Raw genomic sequence first — 22,072 nt, 5'->3', positions numbered from 1 at the left:
CATTCTCTTAACATTGTTTTTCACAGACAAGAAGTTATTTATTTTTGTATTTATTTATTTATTTATTTATTTATTTATTTATTTATTTATGTTTTAAAGATTTTATTTATTTTTTCATGAGAGACAGAGAGACAGAGAGAGAGAAAACTAGAGACAGAGGCAGAGGGACAAGCAGGCTCCATGCAGGAAGCCCGATGTGGGACTCCATCCCAGAACTCCAGGATCATGACTTGAGTCAAAGGCAGACACTCGACCACAGAGCCACCCAGCATCCTGAGCAGAAGTTATTAATTGTAATACATTTCAACTTATCAATTATTTCCTTTTTTTTCTTTAATGTATGGATATCCGATAAGCAGCTCTAGTGCCATGTGTTGAAGAAACTATCTTTTCTCCATTGTATTATCTTTTGTTTCTTTGTCAAAGATCATTTGACTATATTAATGGGCTATTGATTCTCTATTAATCTGTCCATTATTTTTCTAACACAACACCATTTTGATTACTGTAGTTTTATGGTAAGTCTTGAAGTTGGGCAGTGTCAATCCTTTTTCTTTTTCTTTTTTTTTAATACATTTATTTTTTATTTGTGTTCAGTTTGTCAACATACAAAATAAAACCCAGTGCTCATCCCATCAAGTTCCCCCCTCAGTGTCCCTAGCCAGTCACCCCCACCCCCCCACCAACCTCCCCTTCCACCACCCCTAGTTGGTTTCCAAGAGGTAGGAGTCTTTCATGTTCTGTCTCCCTTTGTGATATTTTTCACTTATTTTTCTCCTTTCCCCATTATTTCCTTACACTATTTTTTATATTCCCCAAATGAAAGAGACCATATGATGTTTATCCTTCTCCGATTGACTTACTTCACTCAGCATAATACCCTCCAGTTCCATCCACGTCGAAGCAAATGCTGGATATTTGTCGTTTCTCATGGCTGAGGAATATTCCATTGTATACATAGACCACATCTTCTTTATCCATCATCTTTCGATGGACACCGAGGCTCCTTCCACAGTTTGGCTATTGTGGACATTGCTGCTAGAAACATCGGGGTGCAGGTGTCCCGGCGTTTCATTGCATCTGAATCTTTGGGGTAAATCCCCAGCAGTGCAATTGCTGGGTCCTAGGGCAGGTCTATTTTTAACTTCTTGAGGAACCTCCACACAGTTTTCCAGAGTGGCTGCACCAGTTCACATTCCCACCAACAGTGCAAGAGGGTTCACCTTTCTCCGCATCCTCTCCAACATTTGTGGTTTCCTGCCTTGTTAATTTTCCCCATTCTCACTGGTGTAACGTGGTATGTCATTGTGGTTTTGATTTGTATTTCCCTGATGGCAAGAGATGCAGAGCATTTTCTCTTGTGCTTGTTGGCCATGTCTGTGTCTTCCTCTGTGAGATTTCTCTTCATGTCTTTTGCCCATTTCATGATTGGATTGTTTGTTTCTTTGGTGTTGAGTTTAAGAAGTTCTTTATAGATCTTGGAAGCTAGCCCTTTATCTGATACGTCACACAAAACAAAACAAACAAACAAACAAACAAAAAAAAAAACCCACGGGGCAGTATCTTCTGATTCTGTATACTCCAAGTCCCTTGACTTCCCCTGGAACTGGTCCGTGTCGCTGGTCTTCTGGGGGAGGGGCCTGCTGTGCTGATTCTCAGGTGTTAGCACTTGGGGGAGCTGCTCTGCCCCTGCCTGGTGCAGGGCTCAGTGGGGGTTGTTCACCTCTTGAGGCCCCGGGAGGAAGCCACAGTGGCGGGGGCAGCTCTGCAGCCCTAGAGTCAGCTCCCGCAGTAGCTCCGGGGCTCTCCGCCTGCAGGGCCTGGAGGCTCCGGGGCAGGGCCGCTGATCTGCTCAGCTGGGGCAGGAGCATCCTCGCTGTCCTGGGCCCTCCCGGCCTCTACCTGTCCCGGGGGAGGCCGGATCCTGGGCTGTGTCCCGGCGCCCTGTGCTCCGGGGCCTGCGCTGTTGGATTCGCGCTCCCGCCCCGCAGCCCCTGGAGCCGCCGCCCGAGCCCGTCCGAGCTGTTCCCGGAGCCCCGCAGCCCCCTCCGCGGAGCCGCCGCCCGAGCCCCTCCGAGCTGCTCCGGGTCCCGCCGAGCGCTGCAGCCCTTAGGGAGCTCGGGGCGCTCTCCCGGGGCGCAGGTGCCTGTTAGTGTCCCCGGGAGCCCGAGGGCATCCCCGCCCTCCTGGGTCCTCCTCCACCTCCCTGCGGGCGCCTTTCCGCCCGGGAAGGTTGGTGCAGCTCCTGCTCCTCCGGGACGGGGCTCTCCTGTCCTGGGGACACTCGCCCCGGCCTCAGCCCGGCTCCTCGCGGGCCCCTCCCCCTTGGAGGCCTTTTGTTTCTCTATTTCTTTTTCCCCCCGTCTTCCTACCTTGATAGAAGGGCGAACTCTTCTCACTGTAGCATTTCAGCTGTTCTTTCTTTAAATCTCAGGCAGAATTCATAATTCTTTTTCTTCCTATAGTGTTGGCTATTTAAAAAAAATTGTTTGCCTCTTTGCAGATATTTTAGAATTATTTTAATATCCACAAAATAACGTGCTGGGATATTGACTGGGATTGCATTGACTCTCTAGATTAAACTGGGAAGAGCTGACATCTTGACAATAATGAGTCTCTGTATCCATGAACATGGAATACCCTATTTATTTAGTTCTTTTAAAATTCTTTTTATCAGAATTTTGTAAATTTCATCATATAAATCTCACACATATTTTGTTAGATTTATACCTAAGTATTTAATTTTGGAGGAGTCAATTTAAATGGTATTGTGTTTTTAATTTCAAATTCCACTTATTCATTGTTGCTACACTGGAAAGTGATTGACTTTTGTATATTAAACTTGTATTCTGTAACCTACCCATAATTTATTATTAGTTTCTGGAGTTTTGTTGTTATTTTGATTCTTTCATATCTTCCACATAGACCATTGTATCACCTGCTAATAAAAACAATTTTATTTTTTACTTCCCAATCTGTACAGGTTTTATTTCTTTTGCTTGTTTTATTACATTAGTTTATTACATTAGTTTTGAATTTCAGTATAATATAGCAAAGGAGTAGTAATAAGGGTAACACATTTTTTGATAAAAATTGTTGAAGATGTGTACATGGAGGGCAACATGTTCACATATAACAAGGGCAAATGTAAATTTATGAAATCTTTTCTTACAATCTGGTTACTGGAAGAAATGATTTTTTTTAACTATTGTAAAAATATAATCTCTAACAGATATAAATGTAAAGGAAAATTGATACCTGGCGGTGCAGCTGGCTGAAAACTGTTGGATAGTACTGTTGAACCGGTTCCTTATCATGTCCAGTTGTAGCACAGACACTATGGTCGCCTGAATTCTCTGGTCAGGTTTCCTAGTTAAGTAGGACAGAGTGCTATTTCTCATTCGCTGGGAAGGACTGAAAATTTGTTTCCCTACCTGAGTGAAACCACTGAACGGGCTCTAAAGTTGTTCTGTTAAGCTGTTATAGCTTAATCACTGTAGATCCAAATCTACCAGAGCTGTCCACAAAAGTCTCTTGCCTGTTTTGGCTCTGTAAATGGACAGCCACTAGCTAAGCTCTCTGTACAGATTCCACCATAAGCACAGCTATAGGATGGGCTACATAGCTTCCCTGGTTCTGTACACTTGTTAGTTTTCCTGGTCAGGCATAGCTGAGAACTGTATTTAGTTAAGGTGAGGTGGGCTATGAACTTGATTTCATGTGTATGTTGGGTGGCACAACAGGCTCTAAGGCTGGCATGGCTCATTGTGGATCCAAATCAGAAAATGACTTTGCTAGCGAGGCAGGATCACCAGTTGAGCTTTGCAGACAGGCAGAGCACTGGCTGGGCTCTTTGTTCAAGTGATACTGTCAGTTGAGTGGTAGGATGGTCTATGCAGCTTTCCAGGTGTTTTAGTTGGGTTTCCTGATAAAGCAGCAGAGCTGGATGGAGTATTTGGCAGTAGATGGGGTTACAAATTACCTTTCTTTGCTGTGCAGTGTGGCTAAACAGTCCCTGGGGCTGGCAAGGCTCATTGTTTAGGGTCCTGAGTAAAGCAGGACTATGTGCCGTATTTCCTGGCCAGACAGGGTCACTGGCTTGGCTCTGCAAATAGCTGGGTCTCTACCTGGGTGCCATTGTGAGGAAGAACTCAGTTTGCCAAGATCTGAGGACTGATTAGTGAAAACCCCAATCCCCTTTTCAATTACAATCTCATCTCCAGGGTTCAAGCCAAGCAGAATTTTCCCAAAATCTCTGTGGAGCAAGATTTGAGTGGGAAGTCACACAACCCCAGGAAGTGACCCACAATGCTATGGGAGCTAGATGTCCACCTTGGACTCCTTTTCCCATTTTGGACTCTTTTTCTCACTGGCCTCTTTTTCTCAGAGGCCCTGGGAGTCCTCTTGGTGGAATCCTGTGCTAGCCTGGTGGAGAAACAATGTGGTCAGAGTGTAACCATTTTTTTTTTTTTTTTTACCTTATAATGTAGTTATTTTTCATCTTGGTCCAAGGGGGTGCTTCAGCCTCATCCCGGTGTTCTGGGATCGTCATGTGTCTTTTTATGGATAGTTGAAAGTTGAAAGTTGATAGTTGATAGTTGAAAGTCTTCTTGTGAGGGGAACTGAAGTCAGGAACAATCTACGTCACCCTCCCTCTTCCTTCTTGGGGACCCAAGTTTCCATGGTATTATTTTCTACATTCTGAAAGAAAAAACAAATGGCTATTTTATATGTAATAGAAATGTAATCTGACTGCCACTTTTTTATGTTTAGCATGACTGTGAAGTTGAGTTTAAAATAAGGTAATAAAGAGGGACTATGAGAAATGATGCTGGACGGATAAGGAAAGAAATGGAAAAAAAAAGAAGAAAAGATCTATGTCATGTCAGGGAATTTGAAGTCTACCATGTGTGTGAGGAAGAGCCTGTAAAGTTTTACTCTTGATCAATTTTGAAATAGTTGACTGTTATCTTAAGATAAGAAATCTTAAGAAATCATCAAAGGGTTGACTTCTGATTCCCTCATGAATGTAATGTGACTTTTATTAGACACAGATCTTCTGTAACCTTCATCCTTTTTTTAAAGTAAAATACTAGTAATATATACCAAAATATATTGTTATATATCATCCATCAGGTAATGACATATTGCATACATCTCTCATACGTATTATTTTCACCTAAAAACAAAAAAAAAATGCTTTATACTATTTCCAGAAAATGCATTTATTTTTAAGAGCATTCTGTATATAACCTGAAAGAAAGCTTGATTTCAATGGTGTGCTTTCAGGTATCACATTTGGGCAGGAAAGGAAGCACAGTTGGGACAGACAGAACTCTAAGGGGTCCATCACATGACCTCACTTATATCAATTGTCATTATTGTCTTCACATAGTTTGGGGACTATAGATGACTTATTCAACTGCCTTCAACTTAGAGGCATAAGGAAGTTACATAAAATAAAAAAGTTCGCTTTGTTTTGATTGGAATCACAGTCATCACTTAGCTCTCAAAGAGGAGTATTTACAAATTATGAAGAGCATTTAATTTGTTAATATATGTAAAGCACCTCATCCAAATACATGACATACTGTAGACACTTCATAATTTAAAAATAATAGAGGAATAGACACTTAAACACAAAGAACTTCCAAGGTATAACTTCTAATAATGACCCATTTGCATGTGTGTGCAGGGGGAAGGAGGTTCTATTTCAAATCACCAGCTCAATATGACAGACTCAATATATCAGAGAATATGTTACTAAATAGATTGCTATAAAAAAGGATAAAATTAATTTTACACTACAGCGCTTCTCCTAAACGTGTGTGTTTGCTGGAAGAACTTGGTGTTGCTTTTTGAATAAAAAGTGACTTTTTATTCATAGCATTTGACCAAGTTTACATCCTCAGGGAAATTAAGAAGACTGGTTGCATTTTCTCCATATGTAAATTCACGTCACCAGACAGCTCTGTGTTATCTCCAACAATTTAGCAGGAATATTAGCTTCTGATAAGTTGCATCATTGGGGGTCAGTAGAGTAACCACAGTTAAGTTGGTTTGGGGTTTGACTGAAGTCTTACAGAAATTCTTAATGTTAACTTAAGAATACTTAAAAGTCTTCCTTTTCTTACATTTAGGTTTTTTTTTTTAATCCCCATGTGAGTCCTTGTCCATAAATAAATAAACACAATGCTAAACAAAGTTCTAATTGTAAATTCAGTATTATATATTTCTTTGTTATATTTTGGGAGAAAGTTCATAGATCATAGTTCACAGTGGTTTTTATTTATCTCAAAGGACAAAGACTATAGTTTTAGATTTTCTTCAAATACTTGCTTTATCACTGAAATGACAAATATCCCCAATGGAGATCTTTATCTTTCTTCTGGCACAATCTGGCCGGGGGAATTGTTAGTTTTATTATTTGTTATCATAATATAAAATGTGATTATTGTACCAAATAACTTTACACATTTTAAAGCTAAATGCAAATATTTGCTATAATTAATATATCATAATTTCCCTGGAAAATCAAACTGATAACAGTACATCAAACCCTCAAAACCATCATAGATTCCTATTCCTGAAATCATCTTCCTTTTTTTCCATCAATCTCTTTCCTTCCTCTTCTCCCTCTATTTACCCTTTCTCTCTCCCTGTCTTTTAAATTTTTTTCTATCTCTCCCAATTTGTCTCCTGCTCTTTCTTTTTCTTCCCATAGTGCCAGGGTTTGGGGATACTGTGATAAATTACACAATCCTTGTCCTCAGGCAGGTCACAAATATATTCTAAAAAATGAAGGAAAATGAAGCAGATTTACAACTCATGCCACCACTGTTGGTGAACTTTTTACCATATGCTGCTGGAAATTTACCTATTTCACCCAAATTACCCTCCTTATTGAAGACTCTTCACTCTAGAATCTCATCTACTGGGTGATGGTTATGATGAATATTTATTATATTATTATTTCTATGTGTAAGTCCACTCAAATTTTTTTCAAAAAGAAAGGAAAGAAAGAAAGAAAGAAAGAAAGAAAGAAAGAAAGAAAGAAAGAAAGAAAAGAAAGAAAGAAAGAAAGAAAGAAAGAAAGAAAGAAAGAAAGAAAAAAAAAAGAAAAACAACAGATGTACATATCATTTTGAAGTGCAGTGGCTGCAGAAACTTGCCATGTTTAGCCTGGAGTAGTTCATACTTAGAGTGGCATTAAAAGTGTTTTTAAACAGGTCATGGGAAGAGAGAGACAACTTGGCCAAATAGAAGTTTTAATACTGAGTGTTTCAACTACATAAAATGATTTGATTTCTAACAGACACATTCAGAGATAGAATGGTCTGTCTGAGGAGTAAGATAATGAGCTTCTTATCATCAACTCAATGACCTGACTTTACAGTAAGTTACTGATGTCAATTCTGTAAAAACATATTCTGATGGGGGGAAAAAAGATGAATAAGAGGCTACTTTAAGGTACAAGGACACCGTGGAATGCATATATAGAAATAAATATCCTCATTTTCTCAGGGAACAAGAGCAACTCAATATGCTATGCTCCTTATGGAACTTTTTAAATAGGTGACCATATGCCATTATATTAATGGAGAAACTGAGGCTAGAGTGCATGGCAAGATCTGGACGTGAAATCAAGTATAGCTGATTGCAAAACTAATGTCTCCCCCTCTATGTGCCCTATCTCAAGAGTACAGGACACGCCATGATTAAATGGCAGAAAGGACAAGAATGAGCAATGAGAAAACTGTATGAATCCAAAGTAGGCTCTGCTCAATGCATCTACTGAAAGATCAAGAACCTACTGGAGTGTGCAGATGCTGCCCCTAAGAGACCTGCTTTCAAAATTTGGCCCTGATGTATGGTCTTGGATAATTTATTTTTATTTTATCATCTTAAACTTTAGTTTGAAAATTAAAAATTGGTTGTTTTTGGTGTAAAAAAAGTGTATGATTACTAAATGGTAACTTTTAGCTCTCATGTTCTTCTTACTACTACAAACATACCTGGTCTTCACCTAGCTGGGAAATTAGGCTCAGGAGCAGTGATGTATCTAACCAGTTTGTTTCATTCTGGGCTTTAACTATGACACGTTCTTTCTGAAAGCTGCAGTCAAGTCAGTTGCTTAGTGGTAATTTTTTTCTAGTATGAAAAGATTGACTGGACTCTCTTGACATGTTCTTTGTAGCTAAAGGAGTCTAGAGGGAGGTGGCAGTGAGTGCCCTTGCTTTTTCAACTGCAGAAAGAAATGATTTTCTGAAGTGATTTTTTTGTTTAGTTGTTTTGTAAGACAGTAGCAGCAAAGGCTTCACTGGCATGTTTGTTGGCTTCACGAGAGGGAGAGAGACTGGCATTTTTTATCAAGTTTGACTGGAGGCTGATGTTATTGAGCTACTGATTTTCATGTGCCTGGTGGTCAGTTCCCACAGTAGGTGCTCATGTTTCTTGCTCAGATAATTACTTAAAACATATTTATGGGAATTAACCAAACTGAATATACTCCGGAGCCCATAGGCTCACGCCAGCACCCCAGGCTGTTCATGGTCACAGCAGAGCCCATTAGAAGCTGACCAAGGACAGAAGGTGAGCTGGGAACTAGGAAAATGTCATTTAGGCATGAAAATCAAGAAGAACCAAATGCTCAAGCCCAAGGCTCCAAATAAATTAGGGTGGGCATGATGAAAAACAGGCAACATAGCTCAAGGAAATTGAATCCTCCGCTCCCTGCCTGCCTCTGTTTATGTGCCCCAGCGGTAATTGACCATTTAGGAGCTGATTTGAGCTTTACAGCCGTCATAACAGTCAAGTGCAGGGCAATCCATCATCCCATTTCAATCAAGTCAGTAAGGTTCACTTTGGATGCTCCTGATTCAACGCTGCACAAACACAGGCTCTTGTGCCATCTCTGTCCATCCTGCTCTGCTTCTCCCTCATCCTGCAGACCAGGGTCAGCCTAACAAGAGCACAGCCTCATGTTGGGAAAAAAAAAAAAAAAAAAGAGCAAAGACTCCAGAGGAATCCCAGTCCGTTAACAGATAGTATCTCGGGTGTATGTGTGTGCGTGTGTGTTCGACACAGTGAAAAAGCCTAGACAGATAAAAAGATAGTTCATTTGAGCTGCGTGACTCTCTGCTATACTTTATGTTGGGATTAACTACTTCCACATCCCTCTTTTCACATCTCCGGTACCCATGAACCTCACATTAGGAAGGTTTTTATTTTTTTCGGTGTGTCCCTGAGACTTCTCTAGTTCACAAACTATATGAAAGGAATCAGACTCTTTTAAATATCTGTAGTTGGGGTCGCATGTGATGTTTCTCATTGAAATGCTGTTCCCACTGTTTTATCTTTGCCTGGCTTCTCCCCCATTCCAGAGTCCACATATCACCTCTTCTGGTGACGAGTTACCTGGTACATCCCTCTACCTGCCCCAATCTACACATGCACGCTGGGCAGTGCAGATCACAGCCTTTCTACCTCAATATGATATTGACACTTTTTAAAGACTCCGCTCACACCCAGCTCCTTTGAGCAGCATCTCAATCTCCAACATACCCAAAACGGATGGTCCACTACCCATCCCCTCCCTCCACACACGCTCCCTCTCAGTCCGTATCTCTTGTTGTCTGTCTCAGAATTTATTGCCAACATTCACCCGGGAGAGAAACTTGACCTCATCTTAATTACTTCTTATCCCCCATCCTTTACATACCTCAAGTCCTATCTATTCTAACTCTTTAACACCAACACAGTTCCTCTACTTTTCCATAAACCAATCATCAGTTCCTATGTTCAAGGCGTTGTGACTCCTAGGGCATGCCCTGCTGTGCCCTTCTTGCCTCCAGGAAGGTGCTGTCTAGGGATCTTTCTGCGGCACCGTTGCAATACTGTCACCACCAGGCCTTGAAAATGTTAGTTCTGTCTGTGCTTCAGAGGCTCAACCTCCAACATGACTCACCTGGCCTGTTTTAGTTCATCCTGCTTAATTTTTAGGCTCTTCTTTTACTATATCTTTTTGATTCCATAATATACTCCTACAGAAATTATATTTTAAATTTATTAAGTACCTCCCCTTTTTTAATGTGTCCTAGACCTTTCTGCCTGAAAGATCCTTACCCTTCTTTCCTGACTTGCCCACTCCTTCTCATGTTCCAGGTTTTGTTTTGGAGTCACCCCTCTTAGGAGCCAACCTCAGTTTTCAAAGATTTTTTGTTGCTCATTTTTTGTTTTTTTTTTGTTTTTTTTTTGTTTGTTTGTTTGTTTTTTGCTTTGTTTTTTGGATGATACACAATCTATCCTAACATGATGACATCTGTTCCCCTGTCCTGGCATCCATCACTGCTCAGTGCTTTTGCTTATTTCAAGTTTGTCTTATGACTCTGTCCTGCTTTCTGTAATGCTGAGGATATGTCTGTGTTATTTATTGTTGCAGGAGCCAGCACAAAGACATATTAAGTACTTAATCAATGGATGCTACAATAATTATCCTTTCTTACATTCAATAATTCTGCAAAGCATTATGTCCATTTTACAAGGTGGAAGTCCAAGGCTTTTTTTTTTTAATTTTTTTTTATTTATGATAGTCACAGAGAGAGAGAGAGAGAGAGAGGCAGAGACACAGGTGGAGGAAGAAGCAGGCTCCATGCACCGGGAGCCCGATGTGGGATTCGATCCTGGGTCTCCAGGATCGCGCCCTGGGCCAAAGGCAGGCACCAAACTGCTGCGCCACCCAGGGATCCCCTGGAAGTCCAAGACTTAATGAAAGTCAGGATGTTCCCAAGATCAAGTAATTATTAAATGGTGAAGTAGGAATTAAAAGTGAGCTATTTCTGTTCTTAAATTATATGCTTCTATATTACAATAAACTGCCTTTATAATTCATAAAGTGATATAGTATGTGAATAGTGGTGTCGTAAGGATATCTATATCATCCGTCAAAGCTGTCTTTGTTTTATATGGGAAAGTACTTTGCAGATGTGAGAATTTTAAGGATTTGGGGATACAGAGATTATTCTGGATGGGCCCAAAGTGTGATGATCATTATATCTTAGAGGGAATCAGAGGGAGATTTTACTATGTAAGAGGAAGAAGGAGATGGATAGGTTAGAATGATGTGAGGAAGGAGTCACGAGCCAAGGAAGGTAGGCAGCTTACAGAAGTCAGAAAAGGCAAAGGAGACAGATCTCCCTGCTAGTGCCTTGCCTTTCCCAATAAAACTGATTTTGGACTTCTGACCTCCAGATCTGTCACAGAATAAATGTTATTTTGGCCTCCATATTTGCAGTAACTTTGCAGCAGCAATAGGAAAACTAATAAAGTACATATGAAAAAAAAGCAAGTATACACCATATATATTTGATTATATGTGAAAAGCGTGTATTATCATTAAATTCAACCTCTTGAATGGCCATCTTCATACCTATGTAATTCAGTTTTAGCTGTATTCATCAACTAAATGGAGAAGGCCACACATTTCCCTGGAAAGCATGAATTTAAAAAAAAAATTACTTAAGAGATATTACATTTTAAAAAGAAATTCTTTTATGGCTTTCTTCTTATGTTTTTCTAATAACCAAATTTAAAAGGATGGGGAAGTAAAGATAAATCACAGCTTTCAACAAATCATGTGCATTCCTCGGTGAGATGACAGAATTGCTCCCAGCTATCTCAATACCTGCTTAAGTACAAGTCGTTATTTAGGATTGCCGTTGTCCTCCAAGCTGAGTTAGGTTCCACATTATACCGTGTAAGGACCCCTCGCTAGTAAGCTTCAGTGAAAGGGCTGGTGCTATTGTCACCGCATCCCCCTGGCACACTCCCACGTTCAGGAAGGTCTGGAGCTGGGCCAGGGGTCTGCCATTTCCTTCTCCAGGTGGGCACTCATTTTGGGCCAACCTCCTGCATTCCCTACATGCTTCCCCTCATTCATTTTTGTGTGAGAAGCTCCTGATACATCTCTTCATCTCCTAATTAAGTCCTTTGCCAACATCTCAGTTCGTCTCTCACTGGATTAATCTTAAGAGCATCCCACCTGCTGCCAATAGCTCCCTATGCCCTGAGAGTAAATGCCAGAGTCCCTCCAGGGACCTGCAAGGCCCTATAGATGCGCTCCCTCGCACACATTGTGAGTCACACTCATGACCTCCTAGCTGGACTCGGAGCCTCCGGGCACACTTCTGCCTCAGGAGCTGTGTGTTTTCTCTTCCTGCATGTCCCTCCCACAGATGTCCACAGGGTTCACTGTCTCACCTCCTTCAGGCCTTTCCATAAACATCACTTTATTAGTAAGGTTTTATCTGACAACACAAGCTAAAGCCACAATTCCTTCGAACACTTTCTATCTGCTTCCCTTGCTTCAGTTTTCTCCTTAGCATTTCCCACCAGCCAGTTGACAACATAGCACTTGTTCACCTCATGTGTGCGGCTGCTCTGCCCTCTCACGGGATAAGCTCTCTCAAAGCAGGTGTTTCTGTTTGCTGCATTCAGTGTTGTAGTCTCAGTGCCCTGGACAAGAGCTGGGACCTAATAGAGATCTATAAAAATTGGTTAAGGAAACAATTTTGTGACCAGCCTCTCTATGTGACTCTGTCTAATCATCACATAGTATATTTTACCTTTGAAAAAATTCTCCCCTGTGTTGGATTTCAGGCCTCACAGTTAATAACGAAGCCAGGACTTTCCCCACTCTGCTCATTCAGCCCCAGCTCTGTGACCCTATTCTTTCCAATGACTCCTCCGACTTAAGGAAATGTGTAGCTACAAGTTAGTAACAGTGCACATGTACTTTTAAACATCATGTACATTCGAATAATTTATAGAATATATTTGTAATTATAGGATCCAGACTTAAACAGAAACCTCAGATACTACTGCTGTTTCTTGTCAGCCCCTGGATTATGTGGTGGCAAGTGTCTGTAAAGAGTCAAGCATAAGACAGTATAAGAGGACAAGGCAGAGTTTTATCATTATTAAAGAATGAGCCAGAAGTAAATAAAATTGAAAAATGCAAAAAAGGTAAGTAATTATTCGACTCTTAAGACATTTAGCCTACACCAATTACAAATATTAGATATTTTGGGGGGGATTTATAGTAATCCTTTGTTCAGACAAAATGCAGCCTGATTTTTGTGTGAATTCTGCATGTGGGCTATGGTTGCAATTAACCCTGAATTTTATTTTCACTTACCTTTTATGCCGAGCAAAGGATACTGTTTATTTTGTGTATTCCCTCACATCCAAATGAGAAACGTGACATTTACCAGAAATTTGACTACGTAGACTGAAGGTTATTATGTGCCTCACCCTGCATTTATAAACAACATGAAGTTTTTGGTGTAAAAAGAAAATATTCCTTACTTCTCCTGATTTCCATATTCCTTCTCCTGATTTCCATATTCCTAAGTATATCAATGAAAAGGAAACCCCTATGTGCTCTAATTACCTACACATGCAGTACTTCATCCTACAGCATCTAAAGAGGTCTCATAAACAAAGATATTAAACTTAATATTATAAAGAACCAACTTTTCCCCCTAGAGCAAGGATTTTACTTTTTAACAGTATTTCATACATTTCACCCAAATCATTGCAAGGAGATCTACATAAAAACAAATTTAAAAAGAAGAATTTCTCTGGTGGATACAGATGAGGGGCTCTGAGGCTAGTGTGTTCAGAGTCCTCTTCTATTCTGAGGCACTTTTGTTATATCTTGAAACTCCATGAAGCATGATTGGAAAATCAAATGGCTTTTCTCTGACTCTTGTTCAAGGTGGAAAAACTTACAAATACGGGAAGGTTAGTGGAGACCCTATATAGCTTTCACAGAATTGCCCTCCTGGAGTGATACAGTTGGTTCTGGAAGTTAAAAAGTCAAAAGGGGGGATCCCAGTGGCTCAGTGGTTCAGCGCCTGCCTTTGGCCCAGGGCGCTATCCTGGAGTCCTGGGATTGAGTCCCACGTCGGGCTCCCGGCATGGAGCCTGCTTCTCCCTCTGCCTGTGTCAAAAGGAACAAACAGGAGCCATCAGCCTTGGGCGCGGGCCTATAGGTGGTCTGGAGCAAGGAATGCACCTAAGGCAAACTGAGAAACTTCCAGGAACACACAGAAATGGTGCTAAGATGACTCAGGCAGAGAGGAGATGAGAAACAGGAACATGCAAAGGATACTCTGGAAGGAGCCACAGGTGACCACAGAACAGCACTTTGAGCAGACAAGGGCAGCATGGGGTGGGCCCTTCTGTCAGGAAGAGAGAACAGACTAAACAATAATGAGATTTTATGCTTCCCTAATTCCCTGGAGCTTCTGAAGCTCAGATGTTGCTTTGTTTCCATTGGCTGCTGCACAGGTGTGGGAATTTATGGTACAGAGGAATTGCACCTTAAAAGTGCTTTAAGTTTTAAAGTAAAAAAAAAAAAATCAGAACAAACAAAAAGCAGAAACAGATTTATAAATACAGAGAACAAACTGATGGCTGTCAGAGGGATAAGGATGGGGGATGAACAAAATGGGTGAAAGGGAGTGAGAGGTGCAGGCTTCTAGCAGTGGAATGAGTAGGTCAACAGGATGAAAAGTATAGCATAGGAAATTAGTCCATGATATTGTAACCATTATGTGGGGACAAGCTACGCTTGTGGTGGCCATAGGATAACATATAGAGTTGTCGAATCACTATGCTGTACACCTGAAACTAATGTAACATTGTGTGCCAACTATACTTCGATTATAAATAAGTAAATAAATAATTTTGGAAAATTTAAAAGGTAAAGTAACAAATCTCCTTAGAGTCAAAGTAAAAAATCTTAAGAAATATACTGTTTGGGCCATTGGTATACCTTAATAGAGTGATCTATTCCCAATGTTGGACAGACTACTATGTCCTCAATTATGTGTCAGAACAAGTAGCTGACTTGGTCCAGGGCACATGCTCACAATTTCCCCCACTATATAAATTGTTACTTTTATAATTGGTTATTTTATTTGAGGTAGAAATCTTGACTTCTGGGATGCCTGGGTGGCTCAGTGGTTGCGCGTCTACCTTTGGCTCAGGGAGTGACCCCGGGTCTGAGGATCAAGTCCCGCATTGGGCTCCCTGTGAGGAGCCTGCTTCTCCCTCTGTCTGCTTCTCGCCTCTGCTTCTCTCTCTGTTTCTCTCTCATGAATAAATAAATAAAATCTTAAAAAAAAAAAAGAAATCTTGACTTCAACTCTCACAAACTAGAAACTAAAACATATAAAATTGTACTCTGAAACTGCAAATGAATTGGTTTCCCAAAATTGAAAAATTATCTCACTTTAGGATGGCCCATTATGGTGGATGCCTGTCCCTCTCACTACTGGTAACTATTCATTACAGAGTCAGTTACTTACATGGATCAGTGTAGGCTCAGGACATCACAAATGTCACAGTTCCAAACTGAAGTCACAGGTCTGAGAAAGTAGATCATGAGAGACATTCAAAGACAGAGAGAAACTATCCCTGTCAAGAAATGAGGGTGGCATCCACTGATAAAAGGGATACAGTTATCAAGGCTGGAAAACCAGGCCAGATAAGTGCAGCGTGGGACCATGAGGCCCTCCAAGCATGTATCTGTGAGAAGTGAGGTATGAAGGAAAGGTTCTAAATTCAGACCAGGTAACGGCAAGTGATCTAAGTAGGCCAAAGATTGACATAAAAGATGCTTTGCACCACCCCTAGTTCGTTTCCCAGAGTTAGGAGAGGGGTGGTGGAAGGGGAGGAGGACGGGGGGTGGGGGGAATGGGTGACGGGCACTGAGGGGGACACTTGACGGGATGAGCACTAGGTGTTTTTCTGTATGTTGGTAAATTGAACACCAATAAAAGTTAATTTATTAAAAAAAAAAAAAAAATGCTTTGGAGGAAATAGAACAAGTACCAGAGAGAGTATATTAGTGATTCCTAGAAAGCAACTTTCCTTCCATTTACAGCTATTTTATCCTTCAGTTAAAGAAAATTAAAAAGATAAATGGTATTTTGAACCAGACAAATAGAAACAACTTAATAACAACCTAAAGGACAGAGTATTTAAACATTTTCATTACTTATATTTAGCATCAAGGGCTTAAAAATTCTTTGCTGTATATGGATACAGATGCACGATACATTTATATTTTTATCTATTATCTATGGAAACATATACTTAACTTAATTTTGTAAGAATTTTTCAAGTGCTGCTTATTTTCTGAATTTGAATAAACTGATAGTAGCTTAAGGATATTCATCTAATTTTATGAAACATTTCCCTCTGGGTTATGGGTGTCTCTTGGAACTCTGGTTCCAAGAATGGTGCAAGAATGCAGCCAGAGTCACAAAACAAGCACCAGAACTCACAAGTCTCCAGGTTCTCTTTCTGTGTGTCTTGGATGCTTCTGTCTGTTAACCGTTTACGCTCCTCTCGGTCTATAAACCAGCCTTCTCCACTGCTCACTCCCAGGGCAGAAGAGTGTTGTGTTCTATAGTCAGGATTTTCCATGTCTGCTCCGTGTGAGCAGCTCAGTCTTCGACTGGACCTTCTTGGTATGGGTTCATATTTCCAGGGAAAGGCTCTTACTCGCTCAGTTCAGGTGGGATTTCGCTCCCAACTCTGATAAACAGTGGTATAGATGTGACTGCTGGGCACAACCCAATTAATTGTCTTACAGTCTTTAGTTGGTGGTCGAGGGGAAGTACATAAGTAAGAAAATGTCCAGAGAAGGAAAAGCATGAATAAGACCCACACTGCCGAAGGTATGCAGATTACGGGATACAGAGAATTTTAGAAAACTGTCACAGAGATTGGCCTTCTTAGCCACTCCCTTCCCACCCAAACAAAGCCTTGTCCAAACTTCTGGAAGGAAGACGGTTAAGGATAATAAGGCAGTTTTATGCAAAAATTAAGATATACACAAGAAGCGAGCACAGGGCAGCATTCTTGGTATGGTGACTGTGACAACCAAAGGTATGTGGTTGTGTGTGTGTGTGTGTGTGTGAGTGTGTGTATGTGTTCACGTATTGTGTGGTGGGAGGCAGCAGCTGTGCACTGGTCCTCAGCCAGGTGACCTCGGTGGGGTAGCAGCATGGTCTACTGCCACATCCTTTGGTAGGAAGTAGCTATAAAGCCTTCATGAGTGACATCGATGAAAGTGACTATTTTACTGGAAGGAGAGATAAGTGTCAGATGCCATACAGCAGCCAAAAGGACATATTCAGGAAGACCTGGAACTAACTCTCAGAGACTCTCTGAAATCACGTGAGAGTCTTGGAACAGTCAGGGGTGTGGAAGGCTTGGCCGTTCTGCATCAGCAGGGTGCGGTGAAGTGCAGATGACTCCGGATGAAGCTTAGCATGATTTTCCTCTCTGTTCACCTTGAGTCTAAGGAACTGGCTATCGTGGCGCATCTCAATTTTCTGATCACTCTTTACTTAATGAGTAACTCTCCTTGAGGTACCTAGTCTTTTAGATCTCCTAATCTGCTATTGTTAATTGCTTCTAATCTGAAGCTGAAAAAGACATTTTTTTTTTTCTCTCGGTGACAACAGTGAAGCTGCTTCCATTGAGAAGCCAGGCAGTGCATGGCAATAGACACTTTGGAGCCTGGGCACAGGATGATAATTTTACCTGGCAGTAGGCAGAGCTTTTGAACCCAATCCCACATAACAGTGCTGAATTGGAAGGTTCTGGTCTAGCTACCCTTTCCCTCTTCCATTTTAAGAAAAGTCATCCATTCTTCTGATCCCTAAATTCTACATCTGTAGAGCGACATTGTTTTTACTTTCTGTGTCCTCTCCAGGAAGTACTTGTTACAATCAAGGGAAATGCTAGGTATGTGGAGGACACAGTGCCATTGTATTCGGTGACTATTTGGTGGAATTTGTTCTGAGAATCAGGTATCCCAAAGCCCCAGCAAATGTTAAATCACTTGCCAGATTTTCGTAGAAGAAAGGATCCTATACCAAAACCCACCATTTTTAGGCAAGCCTGATGAAGCTAACATCTTCATTAGCTGAAGGGAAAGGAGAGAGGCCAAGAGGAGAATTCTGGATGCACACAGCTTTCCAAAGCTTCACTTCTGCTGATTGAATGGAAAGAAGCAGGCATAAGATGGAAAAGGGGGAGTTACTGGGTCCCCATTTGTCAGAAAAAAAAAGGAAAAAAGCCTACACCAAGGGGTTAGCAGCTTAAAAACAAATAGGTAGGAGGAAGAATTCTTTGAAAGATCCCTAAGGCAGAAAAATAGGAAACCACAGACTGCCATTGGTTGAAGTTTTTTTTAAAATATTTTATGTATTTATTAATTCATGAGAGACACACAGAGTGAGAGGCAGAGACATAGGCAGAGGGAGAAGCAGGCTCCTCACAGAGAGCCCGACTTGGGACTCAATCCTTGGTCCCCAGGATCAGGCCCTTGGCTGAAGGTGGAGCTAAACTGCTGAGCCACCTGGGCTATCTGAAGTTCTTTTTTTTTTTTTTTAAGATTTTATTTATTTATTCATGAGAGACACACAGGGAGGGAGGCAGAGACACAGGCAGAGGGAGAAGCAGGCTCCATGCAGGGAGCCTGACGTGAGGACTTGATCCCGGGTCCCCAGGTTCATGCCCTGCACTGAAGGCAGGTATTAAACTGCTGAGCCACCCGGGCGGCCCAAAGATTTTTATCCCAACAAACAAAATTGTTAGGAAGCCTCTGCATGGTTGGAAGGACTAGAGTTGGAAGGACTAGAGTCTTCGGTGAGGAATATTTGCTTACTTTTCACCATGAGAAGACCAAGAGCAAAATGACTGAGGAGATCAGGCGCTATTTTATTTATGCTTTTATTCTTTATTTGATGACCCTTGAGAAACATTTGGTGGCAGGACATATATACAGCTAATTTCAAAGTTGTAATTTTGGATAAACTATTTATCCAACTAAAATATGCAGGCTCCTTTGTTCTTTATAGAGAGGCAAAGTCAGTTCTTCTACACTAATCATGATTTCGTAGCAACTGAGAGTCGACACTCTCACTTTGCAGCATCCTTGCTTGGACACCAGTACTCAATTCTAAAATATTTCAGAAATGTAAACTAAGATACTGGTGAAAGAACATATTCAATAAGCACTTTGATAATTAAAAAAAATAAATCTACAGAGATGTGATAGTTAATTCTACAATGGGCTATAAAATAATGATAATAGTAATATTCAATGACATTTGGGGAACAACTGCTTGGTACTGACTTGTAATGTTTTTTGCATCACTGTATTCAATTCCTTTAGAAATCTATGAACTAGGTAGCCAATTATTTCCCTTTCTTAGATACAGGAACTGAGATGTTAAAAAAATTTGGCTCAAGGCAACACTACCAGGAAATCATGTGGTAGAGACCCATCTCACACTTTGGTCTGTCTGACCCCACAAGGCACAAGGCTTTACTTACTGTCTGACAATGGGCTGAGAGCACAGGAATCCCTACATAGTTAGCCTCAGGCCTACACCAAATTCTAAATTCCATTTAAATTTCACTTTGGATCTATTGACTTTCCACCGTAAGGCCGGCTATTTGCCATCAACAATTGCTAACTGTGATTTTCTTCCCACACTAAAAATTCCCTAGCTGAGGTTAAGTAACAGTAAGTGGAAGGTTTGGTCAGGAGATGGCTGCAATTCTTTTTTTGGTTATATCCAAAAAATATATCCTGATACCCTTTGGTATCAGAGTGTATAAATCAAGGGAAGGCAATACTAAAAAGACTTATTCTCCACTGCTTGTGAATTACTCTGCTACCACCTTTCTGAAGAAATCAAAGACTTATCACATAGAAGACTCAAAAGTCATTTTTTTTTTTTACTTCTGAGTCCTACTGCAAATATTAATGTGCTGCTTTGCCTTCCTGCTGGGTTGAACAGGAATGATGGCAAATGAAGAGAAAATCACTGATGTTCCCTAGCTGGCAGGGGTTTCTCTGTACACTGACTCTTTTAGACCATATGCCCATTTATCTGCACCTTTTTTTTTTCTCATATCTATTAGGATGATTTACTTCTGTTAGGGAATCTAAGGGAGGAGCGAGCCATAAACTGAGCATTTCTTAAACCACGGCTACAAGCTGAGACTCTGTGGGAATGCTATGTCTACTCATAACGGACTGCAGAGGGGATTGGAGAACTGAGAAGCTTAGGAGACACACACTTACCATAAGCTCACAGCTGGCTGCTCATTTGTCCTATCAGGGAAGGGAGGAGATGGCTCTAGAGAGCATTCATGCAGGAGCCTTGCTGGAGGTGCATGGTGTAGTGCTTAAGAACACGGGCTCCTGAGCAAGTCCACCTGAGCAACAACAATAATAATAATAACTGTGTACCAAGACATGTGCATGAAGAAGTTCAGGTAAAGCCTTTAGAACCGAGCCGGGTACACAGTAAGCACTGTGTAAGAATTTGCTATAATTATTACAACTACAGACTACCCTTACCATCATTATTAATGATACAGAATGAAATAAAGGAGTAAATATAAATTTATACTTGTATTTTCATACAGAAGTGTGTTTAAGCCATGTTCTCCTGCAACCTTTTTTCTAAAACCCTTTTCCTGGCTGCACCCTGTGGCAACGAACCCAGTGCCACTGTAGCAGGGGCCCCTGCCGCCTACCCTGGAGCTCTTCTACGATGTACTGTCCCCCCTATCCTGGCTGGGCTTCGAGGTCCTGTGCCGGTATAAGAACATCTGGAACATCAGCCTGCAGTTGCGCCCCAGCCTCATTGCAGGGATCATGAAAGACAGCAGAAAGCAGCTGCCAGCTCTGCTTCCCCGCAAAGCCCAATACCTGAAAAATGACATTAGACTCCGAGGACAGCATGTCCAGGTTCCCATGCAGTTCCCCAAGGATTTCTTCTTTGTGATCCTTGATAAAGGAAGTTTATCAGCCATGAGATTCCTCACTGCCGTGACCATGAAACACCCAGAGATGCTGGAGGAAGTGTCCAGGGAACTATGGATGCGTGTCTGGTCACGGGATGAAGACATCACAGAACCTCAGAGCATCTTAGCCGCTGCAGAGAAGGCCGGCATGTCTACAGAACAAGCCCAGGGACTTCTGGAAAAGATCGTAACACCAAAGGTGAAAAACGAGCTCAAGGAGAACACTGAGGCAGCCGGCAAATATAGGGCCTTTGGACTGCCAGTCACTGTGGCCCAACTGGATGGCCAAACCCACATGCTATTTGGCTCTGATAGGATGGAGTTGCTGGGAGAGAAGTGGATGGGCCCTGGGCCTGCAGCCATAAACCCCAAACTTTAAGTATAGCCAGGGGAAGCCTATAGGGATGAAAAAGCAGACCATCTGCTTACCCTTCTTCCACTGTGTGACACATCTCTTGGGGCCTGATTTCTCTGTCTGATAGAGGATCCTCTGTGGCCCTGAGAGATGCCATGTAGGGGGCTTCCTGGTGCCCCAAACTCTGCTCTCCCTCAGAATAAACATAATATTTCTGGGGAAAAAAAAACCAACCTTTCCCCCTCTATTCATGTACAGATGCATCCTTTTGTTTTAGCTATCGGGACATATATCTTAATTTTTTGGTATATTTTTTATTGGAGTTCAATTTGCCAACATATAGTATAGCACCCAGTGCCCATCCCGTCAAGTGCCCCCATCAGTGCCTGTTACCCAGTCACCCCATCCCCCCTCCCACCTCCCCTTCCTCTACCCCTTGTATATCTTTATTTTAAAAAGCGATTGCTGCAACCATTTGTGAAAGAAGAAAAAAATAGAGGGGCTCCAATCCTTTAATGGAATGTGAGGTGATTGAGTCAGAACCTTTCATTATAGGGACTGGAGGGTGGCAGAGTCTCAGGGGCTCAGCACTGAGGATCTTCAAGGGTGGTTGTCTCACCAATCAACCCCTCACCCCTGGTATGCTCTCTTTTCAATTGCACTGAGGTTACCTTCTGACCAAAGTAGAAGAAGTTGGACCAGTTGAACATTTTTTTGAATTGTTACGGGATGCCGCACTACCAAATTACACACCTCAGTATCACGTATAGTTTCTGGCACATAAGAGACACATAGAAATTTATTATGGCT

The 22,072-nt window shown here is 41.4% G+C and overlaps 1 protein-coding gene across 1 annotated transcript; it reads left to right on the top strand.

Moving 5' to 3' along the window:
- Positions 1 to 13,734: 13,734 nt before the first annotated feature.
- On the top strand, positions 13,735 to 21,286 carry LOC121482109 (glutathione S-transferase kappa 1-like). The gene is made up of 2 exons (XM_041739949.1): positions 13,735 to 13,803; positions 20,621 to 21,286. Exons 1-2 carry the CDS (start codon positions 13,735 to 13,737, stop codon positions 21,284 to 21,286), a joined length of 735 nt encoding a protein of 244 aa, XP_041595883.1.
- Positions 21,287 to 22,072: the final 786 nt, after the last annotated feature.

This window comes from Vulpes lagopus, chromosome 24 (genome assembly GCF_018345385.1).
Source record: "Vulpes lagopus strain Blue_001 chromosome 24, ASM1834538v1, whole genome shotgun sequence".
NCBI lineage: Eukaryota > Metazoa > Chordata > Mammalia > Carnivora > Canidae > Vulpes > Vulpes lagopus.
The sequence above is the reverse complement of the archived record's forward strand: the minus strand, read 5'-3'. Positions and strand labels throughout refer to the sequence as shown.